The sequence below is a fragment of the Aquarana catesbeiana genome, linkage group LG05 (assembly GCF_042186555.1).
Source record: "Aquarana catesbeiana isolate 2022-GZ linkage group LG05, ASM4218655v1, whole genome shotgun sequence".
Classification (NCBI taxonomy): Eukaryota; Metazoa; Chordata; class Amphibia; order Anura; family Ranidae; genus Aquarana; species Aquarana catesbeiana.
Genome location: NC_133328.1, coordinates 590,875,222 through 590,893,134, shown reverse-complemented (window position 1 = coordinate 590,893,134; position 17,913 = coordinate 590,875,222). Strand labels below are relative to the sequence as shown.

General features: G+C 41.1%; 1 protein-coding gene across 1 annotated transcript in view; it reads right to left on the bottom strand.

The window, feature by feature from the left end:
• Positions 1–9,805: 9,805 nt before the first annotated feature.
• Positions 9,806–17,913, bottom strand: part of LOC141145445 (fibrocystin-L-like) — a 265,012-nt gene continuing 256,904 nt past the window's right edge. Inside the window, exons 78-79 of the mRNA XM_073632157.1 lie at positions 16,387–16,750; positions 9,806–11,314 (exon numbers count right to left, since the gene is read on the bottom strand). Of these exons, the coding sequence (XP_073488258.1) occupies positions 16,404–16,750 (347 nt within the window). The 3' untranslated portion in view covers positions 9,806–11,314; positions 16,387–16,403. The remainder of the gene's footprint in view (positions 11,315–16,386; positions 16,751–17,913) is intronic.

Sequence of the window (17,913 nt, the reverse complement as noted above, 5' to 3'; positions counted from 1 at the left end):
TATATAGAGAAATAATCATATATTTTATAGAATACATTTTATACAGAATAACGATGAACTGAAGAGGATTCGCCTACCGGATGCTTGTATTCATAAAACACTTAATTATAGATGCATAGACCGAAGCCAGGATTTACAAAAATGGAAAGACCTTTTGTAACCAAAGAGAAAGGATTAAACCATATTCGTATAATATTAAAATTAAATAATCCTTTAGAGTGTATAGTGGTAAGTATTTACCTCAATTCCAAATAAAAAGAAAAATAGAACCAATATGGTCTTCCATCCCTGAAGGTGGGGATGATCTTGTGCCATGGACAAAATGCAGAAAGACTGGAGATAGAAAATGTCGCCCCTTGTTTTTCCCCTGTAGCGCCCAAAGGCGCACCAAAGGTTCGCATACTGAAGGGTTCTACTAATGGGGAAAACAGCCTGAGTTTGTCCTATGGAATGAGAAGAAAATAATAAATTAATTTAGTTTGTTGGTGATATTCTTTATAAGGAAACTAGACATATTCCAAAATTTACAACCTGCTGTGGGCAATTAACCAGTCAGTTAGGAGGTGGGGGGGGGGGAGGAAAGGGATGGCGTCCTCTCCTCCTGTTCCCATTTATTAATGATCACACAGCCCCCGTTGTTTTCTCCTGCAGCTCTTCCTGTTCCCATTCACTGATCACACACCCCCTTGCATCCTCTTCTCTTACTTTTGCTCACTGTTCACACATCCCTTGCTGTCCTCTTGCTCCCACGCACTGATCACTCGTACACTGGCTTCCTCTGCTCCTGTTCACTGATCATATGCCCCCAGCATCCTCTCTGTATGCTCCCTCTCACTGATCATGCAGCTCTCTGTGTCTTTAGTAATCACAGTGCCCCAGTCACAATACCTCCCAGTACCCCTCAGTACTCACAATGCTCCCAGTACTCCTCAGTACTCACACTGCTGCCAGTACTCCTCAGTACTCACACTGCTCCTGGTACTCCTTGGTACTCACACTGCTCCCAGTACTCTTTGTAAACTCACAATGCTCCTAGTAACCCTCAGTACTCACAATGCCTCCCAGTACTCCTCAGTACACTTGAATTGAAACAAAAGATGTAAAAATAGCTAATATCTACACATTACTGCTGTCGGTTTCTAAATTATGCATAATTTTCATAACTTATTATAATAGTATAATTATCTTTGGTCTGGAATGCAAGAAAGAAACAAGTCTAGTTTCATACTTAGATGCCCCAGTAACTATAAAGAGGTATTCTTTACTGCAGTAGCCCTAGTCATTATCAGAATGACTATTGCTTAAAGGTTTTTTAACATATTTTATTTATTTGATGATTTTTAACATATTCTGTTTTAATATTTTAACATACAAATATGAAATACTGCCTTTATATCATTTATATTTACTACTTGCAGTCAAAAGGTGGAATTCTGTACAATGTGCTAAAAACAGATTTGAATGAAAAGGGACACACCCCAATCCTCCCTCCACTAGCAGAAAGAAAGCTAACTAGTCTTAATTAGCTGTTTTACAGTCTCTTAGAAAGCATAAAGCTAATGCTAGTTTTTTTTTTTGTTTTTTTTTCACAGTAAGTCCAGCATGCTTTTTAGAAATTATATATAATTAATATACCCTATAATGCCATCTACTTAAAAACTATAGAGTTGCTATTAATCATTTAAAAACAATCCAAAAAGCTGTAAAATGTAAAAAAAGCAACATTATAAACAACATTATAGTTTTTCTTTAACCACTTGCCGACCAGCCGCCGCAGTTGTACTGCGGCAGAATGGCGCAGCTAGGTGAAACAACGTTATGTAACGTCACTTCGCCCTGTGGCCACTGGCGCCCCCCGAGCCGATGCGAGTGCCGCTGACACACGGAGAACCAGGATCTGTGTGTGTAAACACACAGTTTCTGGTTTTTTGAGGGGAGAACAGACAGATTGTCTATTCATACAGAGTATGAACAGCGATCTGTAATCTCCCCTGCACAGTCCCCTCCCCCTTCAGTTAAAACACACACTAGGGAACACATTAACCCCTTGATCGCCCCCCAGTGGTTAACCCCTTCACTGCCAGTGACATTTTTACAGTAATCAATGCATTTTTATAGCATTGGTCGCTGTATTAATGCCAATGGTCCCAAAAATGTGTCAAAATTGTCAGATGTGTCTGCCAAAATGTCGCAGTCCCGATAAAAATCGCAGATCACTGCCATTACTAGTAAAAAAAAAAAATAATAAAAATGCCATAAAACTATCCCCTAATTTGTAGATGCTATAACTTTTGCAAAAACCAATCAATATATGCTTATTGCGTTTTTTTTTTACCAAAAATATGTAGGAAAATACATATTGGCCTAAAATGAGAAAAAAATTGTTTTTTTATATATTTTTGGGGGATATTTATTATAGCAAAAAGTAAAAAATAATGCGTTTTTTTCAAAACTGTCCCTCTTTTTTTGTTTATAGCGCAAAAAAATAAAAACCGCAGAGGTGATCAAATACCACCAAAAGAAAGCTCTATTTGTGGGGAAAAAAGGACCTCAATTTTGTTTGGGTGCAACGTCGCACGACCGCGCAATTGTCAGTTAAAGCGACGCAGTGCCGAATCGCAAAAAGTGCTCTGGTCAGAAAGGGGGTAAAATCTTCCGGGGCTGAAGCGGTTAAAATACTGGATTGAAGAACTGCCTTGTAAGTAACATACCTGAAGCTGTTTACTCTGTAAAACAGTTGCTTATCTGACTATCATTAAATATGGCCCAATTAAGGCTTCAACTGGGCGGACATGGAAAATTGCTCTATTGCCGACGAACGTGCCTGTCAAATCAGCATATGCAGGGATAGTTGAAGTCAATGGGGTTCGAACCTGCAAAATCCAAAGTCCTCATTGAAGGCTTGTATGCAAGTTATTTGCCATAAAAAGTGTATGGGGACCTGGCTCCTGCCTTGGGGGACATGTATAAATGCAAAAAAAAAAATTTAAAACAATTGTTTTTTTCAGGAGGAGTGATTTTTATAATGCTTAAAGTGAAACAATAAAAATGAAATATTCCTTTAAATATCGTGCCTTGGGGTGCCCTTAGTCTGCCTGTAAAGTGGCGAATCTGTGCGATGTCTAGAACAGTGCTGCAGCAAAATGACATTTCTAAAGAAAAAATGTCATTTAAACTTGCTCACAGGTGTAATATATTGCCGGCTCCCGGGAGTATAGATGGAAAAATCAAGGAAAAAAACAGAGTAGGGTCCCCCCCACAGTCCATACCAGACTCTTTTGCGAGCATGTAGCCTGGAGGTCAGGAGAATGGGGGACAAGCAAGCAGCCCCCTCCTCCTGAACTATACCAGGCCACATGCCCCCACAAAGCACCTTGCCCCCATGTTGATGGGGACAAGAGCCTCTTCTCGACAACCCTGGCCATTGGTTGTCGAGGCCTGCGGGCGGGGGGCTTATTGGAAACTGGTAGCCCCCTTTAATCAAGGGGGCCCCCAGATCCCGGCCCGCCCCATGTGAATGAGTATAGGGTATATCGTACCCCTACCCATTTACCCATTCACCAAAAAATTTGTGTAATATGACAATAGCCCGTTTTTGACAAGACAAGTCCTTTTATTAAAAATATCTTCGTCTTTCCTCGCTTCTTCCCCCGCTACTTCCTCTGGTCTTCCTCCGGCTTCTCCTCCCTCGCTTCTTTATCCGGTCTTCTCCTTCTTTCCCTTGTCTTCCTCTGGCTTTTCCTTCCCCTCTTCTTCCTCTTGTCTTCTCCTTCTTCCTCCTGTCTTCCTCCGACTTTTCCTTCCCAGCTTCTTCTTCTGGTGTTCTCCTTCTTCCTTCAGTCTTCCTCAGGCTTCATCTTCCCCCCCACTTCTTCATCCTCTGGTCTGGTCGCGGGGAAGGGGAAGCCAGAGGCAGACCGGAGGAAGAAGCTGGGAAGAATATATTTTTAATAAAAGATGACATCTCCCGGAGAGCCCGTCCCTCCTTTTTTTTTATATTAGCTGGTAACCTGTAGAGAGGAAGAACACAGTAGCGGATGAAGATGGTGGCAGGAGATGATGGCAGCGGGAGTGACAGTGGCACAGGACGATGGCGGCGGGAGTGACAGTGGCAAGAGACGATGGCGATGGGAGTGACGGTGGCAGGGGACGATGGCGGTGGGAGTGACGGTGGCAGGAGATGATGGCGGTGGGAGTGATAGCGGCAGGAGAAGATGGCGGCAAGAGAGGCTGCACAAGGAGAAGATGGCGGCGAGAGACACGGCTCGGGGTAGAAGACTTGTCAAAAATTGGCTCTTGTATTTTTTTTACATTTCACTGCTTTTTTGGGGAATGGGTAGGGGTACAATGTACCAGATACCCATTTTCATATGGAGGGCCAGGATCTGGGGGCCCTCCATCTGTTTTTGCTGTGTTTTTTTCTTAATTTGGTGCTTAGAGGGAATTCATATTTAGTTGACATATTTCATGGTCCACAAAATAATTAGTAGAGCCCTGAATTTCAGCTTTGGAGCAGAGTTTTATTATTTTATTTTTTTTGGGGGGAGGGGGCTTTTCTTCCTCTTCCCCCCCATTACACTTTCTACTCAAGCACTTTCACAACCAAATACTTTTGTATGCAACTAGATTTACTACAGATTTGAAGGGGTATGAATAGTTTGCACTTATAAAATATGTATTTCGAGTCTGCAAAAATCAAACTTAAAGCAAAAAACAATCAACTTTTTATTTCAACATTAGTATAAACCAGTGGCAGCCTGTGCATTGCGGCACGGGCGCCGCCTCCCCTTTCCCTGCCACCACCTCCCTATCCATGCGTCCGGCCCCTTTTAGGACGTCAGACACATGGATTCCTATGGCGGGGATGAGAGGGTTTTTTTTTTTTTAAGCACATGATTAGAGCCAGCGGCTCTAATCGGCTTCAAAATAGGGGGGATTCGGGCGCACCCAATTGTGTGACCATATCGAATGAATTTTCGCTATCCCCACACTACAGTGCCTCCCCGCCAATCAGGAGGCAGGTCAGTGAGACCTGTTTCCCGATTTGGCCAAAGCACCAGGCAAACCTATTGGATGCCTAGTGGCGCTTTGGCAAGTGGAGGAAGCATGAGAGGAGCAGACACCTCCGCTGCTGCTGCTGCCCAAGTGTGGAGGAAAGGAGGAGAGTGGAGACAGAGAGGATGCTCTTCAGGTAAGTGCTGGACCTCCCGTGGGGGTGGGGGGTCTAGAGCTGCAGGCGTTGGGGGTGCAAGTGCCAGGTGCGAGCCCCGAGTGGGGGGGGTGTGTGTGCAAGACATTTAGTGCTTTTTCTCTCAATTTTTTTTATTGCCAGGGTAAGTGGCTGCATTTGACGGGTACAAGTGGCTGCATATGACAGGCACAAGTGGCTGCATATGATGGGGCACAAGTGGCTGCATATGATGGGGCACAAGTTGCTGCATATGATGGGGCACAAGTGGCTGCATATGATGGGGCACAAGTGGCTGCATTTTATGGGCACATTGGCTGCATTTGATGGGCACAAGTGGCTGCATATGATGGGCACAAGTGGCTGCATGTGATGGGCACAAGTGGCTGCATATGATGGGGCACAAGTGGCTGCATTTTATGGGCACAGTGGCTGCATTTGATGAGCACAGTGAGGCTGCAATTGATGGGGGGGTTCAGTATTTTTCAGTTTGTTTGCGCCCTCCACCAAAAAAAAATTTGAGCACCAGCCGCCACTGGTATAAACATTTGGTACATTAATGCCAAACAAAAAAAAAGGCATGTACATGATGCTCCAGCATTAGACAATATAGTTAGAAGGGCCCTGCTCAAACAAGCTTACAATCTGCAAGGGTATGACACTAAAAATTGGACACATTAAACAAATCACATTAGAAAAGCAGGAATAAAAATCAAGCCAACAACAAGCATGACTAAGCTTTTTTGTGATCAGAAGTCCCCGCCCCATCTTCCAAAAAAGTTACATGGCAGAATTATCATAAGCAAAAACAGACACAATTAATACAAAAACCAAAAAGGCAGCGCACAAACTACATTGACACACACACAGCAGGAATTAATTAGTAGGATGCTTCCATTGCATCTCAACCATTACATAGCAGTTGTAAGTCTAACATGTGAGATTTATATGCAATCATCAAACAGTCTTAGTGGGGTGTGGGTCAGGAATTATGCACACCCCCCAAAACCCCCCAAAAAACATATCTATTTTTAACCCAATATACACAATGCAAAGAAAAATTCAGGCCTGTTCTTAGGCTAAACACCCACCACAAATGCAGGCCTTTAAATAACCTAGCTAAGTTTGCTCACCCACCCAGTAAAGGACACACCCCTTAATTGATTTAAGTGTAATTGATTCTGTCTCTTGAGGTAAGCCTCAAGTGCTCACACCCGTTCTTTAGGAATACACACTCTAGGGCGGTGCTACGCATTGACATCACTTCGCTCCACGTGACCCCGGAAGCACAGGCATTCGTTTTGTATATTTTTATTGCTGGCAAATCTTTTAGAAATCTTTATGTATGTTCGTTTTTGAACCTCTTTTTATGAATAAAAGTAATAGTGTTTAAGGATAACACACTATTGGAGTCCCCTTTTTTGAATCCTTCTATACGGCTTGTTCCAGTACGAGAGAGCGTCCAGCTTTTTTATCAGAAGGAGAGTTCCTCTATACACCGGAATGTAAAGTGGCGTGAGGAGAGAGGAGGATGATAGGAGCCTGGAGGTTCTGATACCTTGGATCGGCCCGAAAGACCCGCAGAGGGTTATATCTGCAAGCGATAACAACCTTGCTATAGATAGGAGGTCCACCATATCTGGTAAGGGTCTCCACTATTTTTTGGTGTGCACCCCAAGGACGGGTCTATCCCTCGCTCCACCATAGTTGTGGTGGAAGTTAAACCTTCAAATTTCATCCTCACTTTCTTTCTCTACTTTGGAATTGGACCCAGTACTTTCTTTACGTGGACTTTGTACACATTGGGGGTTATTTACTAAAGGAAAATCCACTTTGCACTGAAAGTGCACTTGGAAGTGCAGTCGCTGTAGATCCGAGGGGGACATGCAAGGAAAATAAAAAACAGCATTTTAGCTTGCACATGATTGGATGATGAAATCAGCAGAGCTTTCCCTCATTTCAGATCTACCCCTTAGATTTAGAGCAACTGCACTAACAAGTGCACTTTCAAGTGCACTTGCAGTGCAAAGTGGATTTGCCTTTCGTAATTAACCTGTTTTATTTAATTTTTTGCACGATATGAACCCTTTATGTGGACTTTTTCAATTATATATTGTGTTTATTGATGCTGATTAAGTTAAATATTTTTTTCACTTAGATTATGTTATTTGGGTTTTGTAACACATTTATATCAGTATGATTGTTTTGGGAATCTATTTTTTCAAATAGCGTGACCTTTTCCCCTTTTTCACATCTTTTCTAGCACGGATATCACGTTTTCTGCATCGCAGCTTTTCCTCCTAGGAATATTATTTCTTCATTCTCACTAGTAGCGCGGTATATTCACTTTGTATAACACTTTTGATTAGAGTCCTTGCCCATGGAAAACATATGACACAATTTGCAATGGTGGTGGAACCCTTCTACACATAAATACTACATTTAGACATAATTTATGTAAGGACCTGAGTCAGGAGTTATGTTTAACAACATGGGGAAATCAGAAAACTTCTCTAAGTGAAGTGGCATGTTTGGGATTCGAACGCAGACCCTCAGGGCTGCTAAGCAAAAGTGCAAACCCATTAGCCACTGAGCTGCCAAATGTGGAGCCCTCCTACACATACATATACAAATACTGCATTTGTTTGGACATAGAGGTGGTGAAATTACATTAGTCAGGAGTTATTCTTCTTGATTTATTCTGTGATATTTGGTGGTTCTTGGTGTGTGAGTGTAGAATAGTGATGTTACCCGCTGATTTTTGGGAATTACATTTTTATTTCTGAGGTTAGTACACATATCACATTTTTTGGGTTCAAATTATGATCATTTGGATCATTTGCATCAGCAATGGTATTGTTTGTGGGTTTTTAAAGACACCTGTGTGATTTTGGGTAAAGATTTTTTGTGAGATGGACAGCAACAAGTGAAAGTGACAGAGAAAACAAATATTTTACCAAAACATGAAAACATTACACATTCTCACATTCTTAAAAACAAAATTGATGATAAAGAAGCATCATTGTTGCAAGAACAATTTCTTTGAGAGAAAGGATTTCTTTGGGGAAGTTACAATTGTACCATTAGAATTAATGGCTGAAATTTGCATTGGGCTACATAACTCTCATTTTCACTCCCAAAAAACACTGTTTAACCCAGAGCTCATTCTGGTATTTACTATTACTCTTGGTAAAAAAAGGCATGGGAGTTAAAATGAGAGTAGTTTGCATGTCTGAGTATGCTCAGTGGTGCTGACACTTAGTTGTAAAGAGACAGGGAATTTATCTCTTCTCAGACTTTTAAAGATATCTCAGTGTAGAAATCACTTTACAAGCAGATTATCTTTAAAAAACATTCCACATATTTTAGTACCATTTAGGTGATCATATCATGCTATAAACATTATTCCATGTGCAATTCTCCAGGTCCTAACAAGAGTAAGGGCTTGGGCGCTATCTGTTTTCTGAGAGCTATAGTAAATTTGATTTTGGGAGTATTTTTGCACCAGTGCTATAGTAAATTCCATTTTAGCGCTAATTACCGCAATTGCGGCATTTTAGCGCTAATTAGCGTGCGGAGCTATAGTAAGTGACCCCCTGTATATTCTAATTTCTGGCTTTGCCTGTTATAAACAACTATATTTTATATAATTCATTTTTTAATGTTAATTCTACATTATATATTAGTACAATATTAGTATAGTATTAGTATAATATTATATTGTTACTCATTTTAAAACGTGAAGGATGTTGATACAGCTGGATGAATAGATACTGCAGATATTTAAAATGGTAATGCCCAGGGTGAATATGTTATCTTTTTTATAGCATAGAGACTGAGACTCCATTCACACCTGGCATTTTTGGAACATGTGCCAAAGTGCACAGAAAACACGCATTTCGCTACGTGTTTTGGTAATGTGCTGTAAACCATTAATTGTTAAGTGCGAGTAGCAGACATGCATATTTCCACGCATTTTGTGACGCTGCAAACACAATACAAATGCACCAAAGCATGCAGTGAAAAAACGCTCCACGCTCCACTCGAAAAAAAGGTTCTGGATCTTCTTTGGGACATTTATTGTGCAAATGTTCAAAGACATGCAAAAAAAAGCATGCAGGAACGCGAGTTCCGATACATTTAGGTGTGAATGGAGCCTGACAGCCCATTGCCACTGATTACATCTATTTATTTTATTGATTTGAGATCAGTTGCCTGAGCTTATATAGGCTGATCATTTTTAGATCCCTTTCACATTTATGCATATGAAATCATGCTGAAAACTGCTTGTGTTTATGAGTGTTTTATAGGGTCATTTTTGTGTTTTCTATACATACATTTTTGTTAACTCACTATGCAAAGTGAGACACAAACAAGAAACATTCAGAACAGGACAGAAATGGCATGATGCACATCTTTGTAGAGTTACAATATATTGCAATGGGAGTGTTTAAATGCACACAACTGGGAGGGGGTCCTTTGCAGAGACAGGGTCAATTTGCCTGGCATGGGAACATGTTATGCACTAAATACGGTTGTAACCTGTTACTAAAGGGGTGAACTTATCCTTTAAATAAGCTTAACAGTTTTACATAGGAATGCCAGTCAAGTCAAACGCAGTTGTAACCTTGTTTATTGTTACATTTACTTTCAAGATGCAGTTTGCTGTACATATACTATATGATTAATAATGCGATTAGGAATTATGTTTTTACAAAGGAATTTTCTATGCATTAGGCTGATTGTTCTTTTGAATTTTAAATATACAGATGATTTATGTTAAATGTCTTCACAGCACACAGTAAATATTGAAAATGCTGATGCTCATACATGTGGTATCTCCATACTCAGAAAGAGTAGCAGAATATATTTTGGGGTGTAATTTTTGCTATGTACATACTGTGTGTTAGAAATATTGTATAAATGGACAATTTTGTGTAAAAAAAAAAGTGTTTTCATTTTCTTTCCACATTTTCCAGAAACTTGTAGAAAAAAATGACATGTTCAAAAGACTCATTATGCCTCATAGAATATACATTGGGGTATTTAATTTCCAAAATGGGGTCATTTTTTGGGCGTTTCCATTGTCCTGGTGCTCCAGGACCTTCAAAAGTGTAAGAGGTAGTCAAGAAATGATATGTATAATTTATGTCCCTAGAATGCCTGATGGTGCTCTCTACATGTTGGGCCTCTGTATGTGGCCAGGCTGTGAAAAAGTCTCACATGTGTTATTACCATACTCAGGGGGAGTAGCAGAATTTGTTTTGCGGTGTAATTTGTGGTATACATATGCTGTGTGTGAGAAATAACCTGTTAATATGACATTTTTGTGAAAAAAAAAAAGAAAAAAATCTTCATTTTGCAAACAATTGTGGGAAAAAATTACAACTTCAAAAAACTCACCATGCCTCTTACTAAATACCTTGGATTGTCTACTTTCCAAAAAGGGGTCATTTGAGGGGTATTTGTACTTTCCTGGCTTGATAGTGTCTCAAGAATGTAGATAGGCTGTCAGTACATCAGGTGTGATCGATTTTCAGAGATTGGCACCATACCTTGGAATGTCTACTTTCCAAAAAGGGGTCATTTGGGGGGTATTTGTACTTTCCTGGCTTGTTAGTGTCTCAAGAAATTAGATAGGCCATCTGTACATCAGGTGTGATCGATTTTCAGAGATTGGCACCATAGCTTGTAGATTCTAACTTTCACAAAGACCAAATAATATAATATACACAAATTTTGGGTTATTTTTTACCAAAGATATGTACCAGTATAAATTTTGGCCAAAATGTATGAAGAAAAATTACAGAAACGAGGAAAAATTCATTTTTTTACAACATTTTCCGTCTTTTTTCACTTATAGAGCAAAAAATAAAAAACTCAGTGGTGATTAAATGCCACCAAAAGAAAGCTCTATTTGTGTGAAAAAAGGACAAACATTCCATATGGGTACAGTGTTGCATGACTGAGTAATTTACATTCAAAATGTGAGAGCACTGAAAGCTGAAAATTGGTCTGGTTAGGAAGGGGGTTTAAGTGCCCAGTGGGTAAGTGGTTAAAACACATTGAAAAGTATCTTCTGCAATTATTCAGCCGCTTTCCATTGTCCTCGATGATCAAACTGATCTAAAAAATACAGAAAACAATAAATTATAACCAAATTTAAGTTATTGAAAAAGCAGATAAAATCTGTGAGATGCATTGAGGAAGGTCTTCATTCTTCATGCTTTAGTAAAAATTGAAAGGTAATTTAATTGAAAAATAAAGGAAAGAACGCTAAGAGTATTGTTCAGGGGTACTCTGCGTCTATATCCCAGAGACAGAAAGCTGAGGAACCATTGCTCGGAGGTGGTGTTTGGCCTATAGAGATGGAGCAACTCTTTATCATACATTCATGTTCAAACTCCTCAAAGTTGGCACAGATCAGCAGCAAAGCTGATTTGCTACATGTGGTTCTACTGCCATTGGCTCTCTCCACCTTGCTACGATTTGCTTTGTTCCAGGACTGGGAGATATAGGCATTGCTGGATTTCACCTGCTTGTTGATATAGCACCTACATGGCCAGTCCCCATCCTGCCTGTTAGTCTAAGGACAGCTAAATAGTTAAGTTGACTAACGCCCAATGCTGAAGCAATAGGTTAATTTCTAGTCCATGCTTCAGCTTCTATCTGACTACGCTTGTTCACTGTGTGCCCTGGCCTGTTGCCTGTCCCTGTTTTTTGATATTGTTGTTGATTGTGTTTCACTCTCCAGCAGTGGCGTCGGTAGGGGGTGGCTATTGGGGCTATAGCCCCTAACATGGGGCCCATAGCCCCAGTCTCTTGCCGCAGGCTCCCTGCCTAACCAGTGGGCCATGGCTGCGGCCATCGGGCAGACTGCATGAGATAGGCGGATGAGAGGAGAGAAGTGAGCGGGCGGATGAGCAGAGATGACATAATCTCTCTCCGTTCGCTCCACATCAGCGCTCTTCACAGCCGGGCCACTTCAATGTGGGAGCGAGGTGCAGCGGGGAGCAGAGAGATGACATCATCTCTCACTGTCCACCAAACATCAGTGCTCTTCCGCCCTCACTAAATGGACCAGTGCTGCCAGCCTGCCACCGATCCAGCGACAAGGCACATTTGGTGGCACTGGCTGGCATGGCAACTGACAATCCACATCAGTTGGCAAGTGACAATCCACATCTGGTGCCAGGTGACGTGGCAAGTGACAATCTGCAAATGGTGTCAGGTGACGTGGCAATCTGCAAATGGTGGCAGGTGATGTGGCAAGTGACACGCCCAGGGCTCCCACTGATTCTGCATTATGGTGAGTTGAACCACTTCATTATATATTCTATATATTAGAATGTAACAATAGAAACAATGCGCTTCAGTCATCTTGACACCATATCAATCATGGTGCCATGATGATTTAAACGCCAATACAAGCCATCGCCCACGAGAAATTGCTAACCACCAGCATGCTCCCCCCCTCCCCCAGCCTGCAAAAAGGTTGGTGACCGCTGCTATGGGCTCTAGCCCCAGATCTTTTGCAGGCCTAGCAACGTCCCTGCTCTCCAGTTCTATCCCCGTTCAACTGCCATCTGTACAGGTAAGTCTGAGAGCCACAAACAGGTACACCCACCAGTAAAGTCCATATACATGAGCTTACACTGCACCTTAGCAATTTCAAGGTGGTAATAAACCTTTACACAAGCCTGCTGAAATGACAAGCCTAAGATGATAAACAATGATATAACCAACTCTTCCACATAAGGTGTACCTCTTTAGTTGCAACACTTCGCCCTCCAGAGCCCTCTAAAGTACACAGAGCAGATGGTTTTTTTCAGCTTCCACACTCCACAGCAGAGAGCTGAGTGTAATCTGAGACCCAAGCGGAGGTGGGGGGGGGGGGGGTGGACACCCCCCTACATAGCCTAACTGAGACACATGCACATCATCATCCCAGTGAGGCTGTCAATCATCTCCTGTGTGCTAGAAGGGAGCCTTCACCATGGATTGTCTGGTGTCAGGGAAATCTGCCAGAAGCTACACATAGATTCCAGGGGAAAGAGAGAGTGACTGGGATCCACACTGTGCTATGGGTTGAGGCAAGTACACTTTCTATGAGGATATAATTAATTTTGCAATTCAAAGGTTTATAGCCATTTTAGAGTTCACACCCTCTTCAATGTTCATATAGCACCACTATCCAGTTTGGCTGTGACAAATGCGCATCTAATATAGATAGAATGTCTGCTGTGCCCCCCCCATTGAATGATAAGAGAAAATACAATTTGCATTATAAAGACAGTCCCGTTGTTAAACTTATCAGCAATATTGATTATAGAAACAGAAGACACTCACTAAGGGCTCATTTACACTTGCTTCGGCTTCAACACACATTAAAGTGCCTACAGCTTAATGCTTTTATGATGTGTTTTTGATGCTTTGGTGGTGCTTCGATGAAGCTTCAGTGATGCTCTTTTGAAACTTTGTTGAAGCTTGGCGGGTGACCTGTGTGTGTGGATATCTCATACCTGCAATTTCTCCAAAACAAAGCAAATCTAAAGCTGAATTAAAGCCTCTCAAAAGCTTTAGGTGCTTTAAGCGAGCTTTGCCATAGACTTCTATGGGGGCTTTGAAGACGCTTTGAAGCACCATTAAAACTACATGGGGCATAATTTTTGAAGCGAAGTCTAAGCAAAGCAAGGCAAATGCAGGGTGTAAACAGGACTGTAAGCTAACCATTTTATTTAGTGACAGGAGCTTTGACTGGTGTTCAGAGAGCTTTAACAAAGTGTGTCATGTTTTCAGGCAAGTGTAAACTAGCCCTAAGGGGAAAGTTTTCCTCAAAAATTAACAAAATACAGTCCAGGGTTCCATATTCAGAAATGTGTGTGACCTTTTTTCAAATATGTTATTGGCTAGGACACTCTCCATTGTTTGATTTCACTGTGTTTTCAAGGGCAGCCAGTGCAGTTACACAGTACAGTATTAAATGGCAGCAACTTAAAGTGGAGTTCCACCCATTTAAAAGTCAGTAGCTGCTGACTTTTAATAATCAGACACTCACCTGTCCCACGGTGCAACGATGTGAGCGCAGGAAGCCTTGCTCCTCTCCGAAGCACCGGCATTCTAACTGTGGGCGCCCAGCTGTGGCCTTACAGCTGGGCGCGCACTTCGCTGCACGCTGTGAATGCCCGGGCAATCTTCTGGGACCTGTGACGTGTCCCAGAAGATTGCATTGAGGGAGAGGTGAACTTCCTTCCAGCGCTGTGGAGCCAGGGGAGGAAGTGGGAGCTGGATGCCCGTAGAAACTGGGTACCCGCTCTTCCCCAAAAAAATGACATGCCAAATGTGGCATGTCAGGGGGTCACCTTCACTTAAAGTGGAAGGTCCATTTTTGGGTGGAACTCCGCTTTAAGGTGCCAAAATGTATCTTCACAGTCTACAAGATCATGATGGAATCAGTATTCATTTTTTTCTTAGCTAAAAACGTGACTGAACCGATGATGCACATGTGAATGGACTCTTAGGACACCACCTCCTACTTCCATTTTTGTTGACCAACAAGAAGGTGGGAGCGTGTAGACTGCTACTACCAGGAAGTGCCAAAGCTTTCAGATAAAAGTGCGCTATATTCTGGGGGCCCCACCATCTCTTGAAGGTACATACAATCCCCTCTAGGTGCTTGCACTTAATACCTGATGATAACGCTGTATTGTTATTGATACAACAGGTTTCAGCTGTCTTCGTTTTTGCATAGTAATACTGTATTAGAGAATTTTGATTGTTACATGTTAATTATATATAAATATATTTAATCTATATTATTTTTGCATTTAATCCGACCAGATGTGCTACTGGCGCAAAAACTAAAAATATACTAAAATATGACAAATATTAAAACAATGTGCAATGTACCAATATTATTTAGTGACCATCAAATATCACATATCACCATGCATATATACTACATGCTGCAAAAAATGTCCTCAACATATGCATTAACACTACAGCCCACTAGATGTCCTCAGTGGGTGATTACTTCTGTGCAATGACGTTAGGTGCTGCCCAAAGCTATTTAAAGTGCTAATGCTACAAAATATCAAAAAAATATTAATACTAAACAATGTGCCAATTAAATAAGTTAAAAACTGCTGAACGAGAGTGAGGCCTGGAACGCATGCCGCTGTGAGGAGACACAGTGACAGAGGGGAAATAAACTGAGACACCGCTCTCCATATACACTGCTGGATTTGCTTGGTGCCGGCTTAAGGGCACCATAACATTTGAGTTTAACCATGTTTTTAACTTTTTTAATAAAATGAAATTACATACTATACCATGATCGCTATAAATATGTCTTTATGAACACTGAACAGAGCAAGAGATACTAATACATTGTTTGGAAAGGCTGCTATTGGACCCAACTCAAACGGATTGGTTATCCTTAATGAACCAAAGGCGTTTATTCTTATTACATCTGGTGAGTGGCCATTGCATGAAGTGGTGGTGAAGTCACGATAAGTGGTGAATTAGGAGCACAATATACTGAAAAGGAACGTCATTGCACAGAAGTGATCACTCACTGAAGACATCCAGCGTACTGTGGTGTTTCTGCATATGTCAAGGACATTTATTTATTTTTTTGCACTATGTAGTACATATGCATGTTGATATGTGATATTTTGTTAGTAATATTGGCACATTGTTTAGTATTATTTTTTTTATATATATTTTGTAGCACTAGCACTCTAAATAGCTTTTGGTAGCACCTAACGTCATTGCACAGAAGTAATTACCCACTGAGGACATCTACTGGGCTGTAGTGTTTATGCACATGTTGAGGACATTTTTTGCAGCATGTAGTATATATGCATGGTGATATGAGATATTTGATGGTCACTAAGTAATATTGGCACATTGCACATTTTTTTAATATTTGTCATATTTTATATTTTTTTAGCACTAGCACTTTAAACTGTTTTTCGGTAGTTTTTTTGGAATATTATTTTGTCACTAGTAACACTATGTGGACAGTATATTTTTGACACAATATTAATTGATACAGAAAAGCACGCTACATAGGATAGATATCCTAATTTTGCATATTTTAGCAGTGGTATCATACACAGAAGTTAGAGCAATCCACTTTTATATAATATTTTTGCATTGTAGGCTCTTACACTAATGATAGAAATGTAACTCACCAGTGATTCAATATGTCTTAATAAAGACTGCCCATAAACAGATTGATGGTAATCAGTGTGACCACCAGTACCAGGAGCTTCTGGAAGGGGCTGTAGATGGACACGGCTGAGTCTCCATCATCATTTTCTGGGTCTGATGGAGCAGTTTTTTTTGGAGAAGTTGTTTGCGAAGAAGTTGTTTGTGAAGAAGTTGTATGCGAAGAAGTTGTTTGCGAAGAAGTTGTTTGCGAAGAAGTTGTTTGCGAAGAAATTGTTTGCGAAGCAGTTGTTTGCGAAGCAGTTGTTGAATTTAAGGTCTTGGCATCGAATGACCTGGTCTGAGCGAAGACATTGTTCAGTTCAAATTCCAGCGAGAATCCCTTACCTGTAGTGGAATAGAGAAAAGATTATTAGACAAACAAAATGACTCTATAAACAAAATACATAAAGACAATGCACTAGACATGCAGTGTCCAATTATGTGGAGACAAATTGCTTAATATCTACTGAAGTCAAATTTTTTGTTAATTCCCCCTGCCTGAAGCCATTCACCAGTATAGAAAAAAAAACCCTATACACACCTTTCATTTCCCTACAGTCTTCAGGCTGGTCTGGTGAGGTCACAGGTCTTTCCTCTTCTTCATCAATAGTGGCCAGTCCTTCCTCTTGGACTGAGTGATAATGGTGTGTTAGTGCTGCTCAGTCCAGGAGTACTGTGAGCCCAGCCTGCACTATGACATACCCCCAGGAGGAGGTCCATGACAGCTTGGGCTTACAGGTAGTGAATTGCATGATGCTGGCTGTCAATCAACCCAGGAGACTGGCAGCATCAAGTGGCAAAGAAAAAAAGACCGCTCAGGTTTAACAATAAGTATCACAGCAAAAGCTGTTTTTGTACCATGCTAGTTAACAGATTTAAAAAATGGACTCCCAATTTAAAGCAGAATTAAATTCTGCAATGTTTTTTAATGGGCCCCCCAAGAACTGTTTGTATGCATGGCATATTAACACATTATGGCACATTTACCTGGCAAGTGATCCCTTCCAGTGCTGTACTGTCAGCGCTCCCACTGGTCATGTGTGTGCCCATCTTCTCATGGTCTTCCACCCAGGTTTGGACTGTTCAACCTCTTGATTGACTAGGCTGTGATGATGTCAATCCCGTGCATGCACATAGGAGTCACATCATCACGGCACAGAGTGGTACCGTACATTTATGCTGAGCTGCACAGTTGTACATTAAAGCTGACACGCAGGGAGATGCCGTTTTCGCAGAAGAGCCCGGTAGAGTCTCTTCTATAGAAACAATCCTATCTGGCTGCTTTTTTTTTTCTTGGAAAGGGTTAGCACCTCTTATGTTTTTTTTATTCCTGTCCCTAGAGAAAAACATTTCCCCTTACTTGGTGTCTCAGAGACACACCTCTGAAAGGTTTCCACTTAACTTTTCTGAAGACAATGAACCTCAAGATAGCAGGGGATCAGTGAAAACAAGGGCTTTTGGGAAAGGCTTATGTTTCAGGAAAGGCACGTTCCATTCGCTTTTCCCAT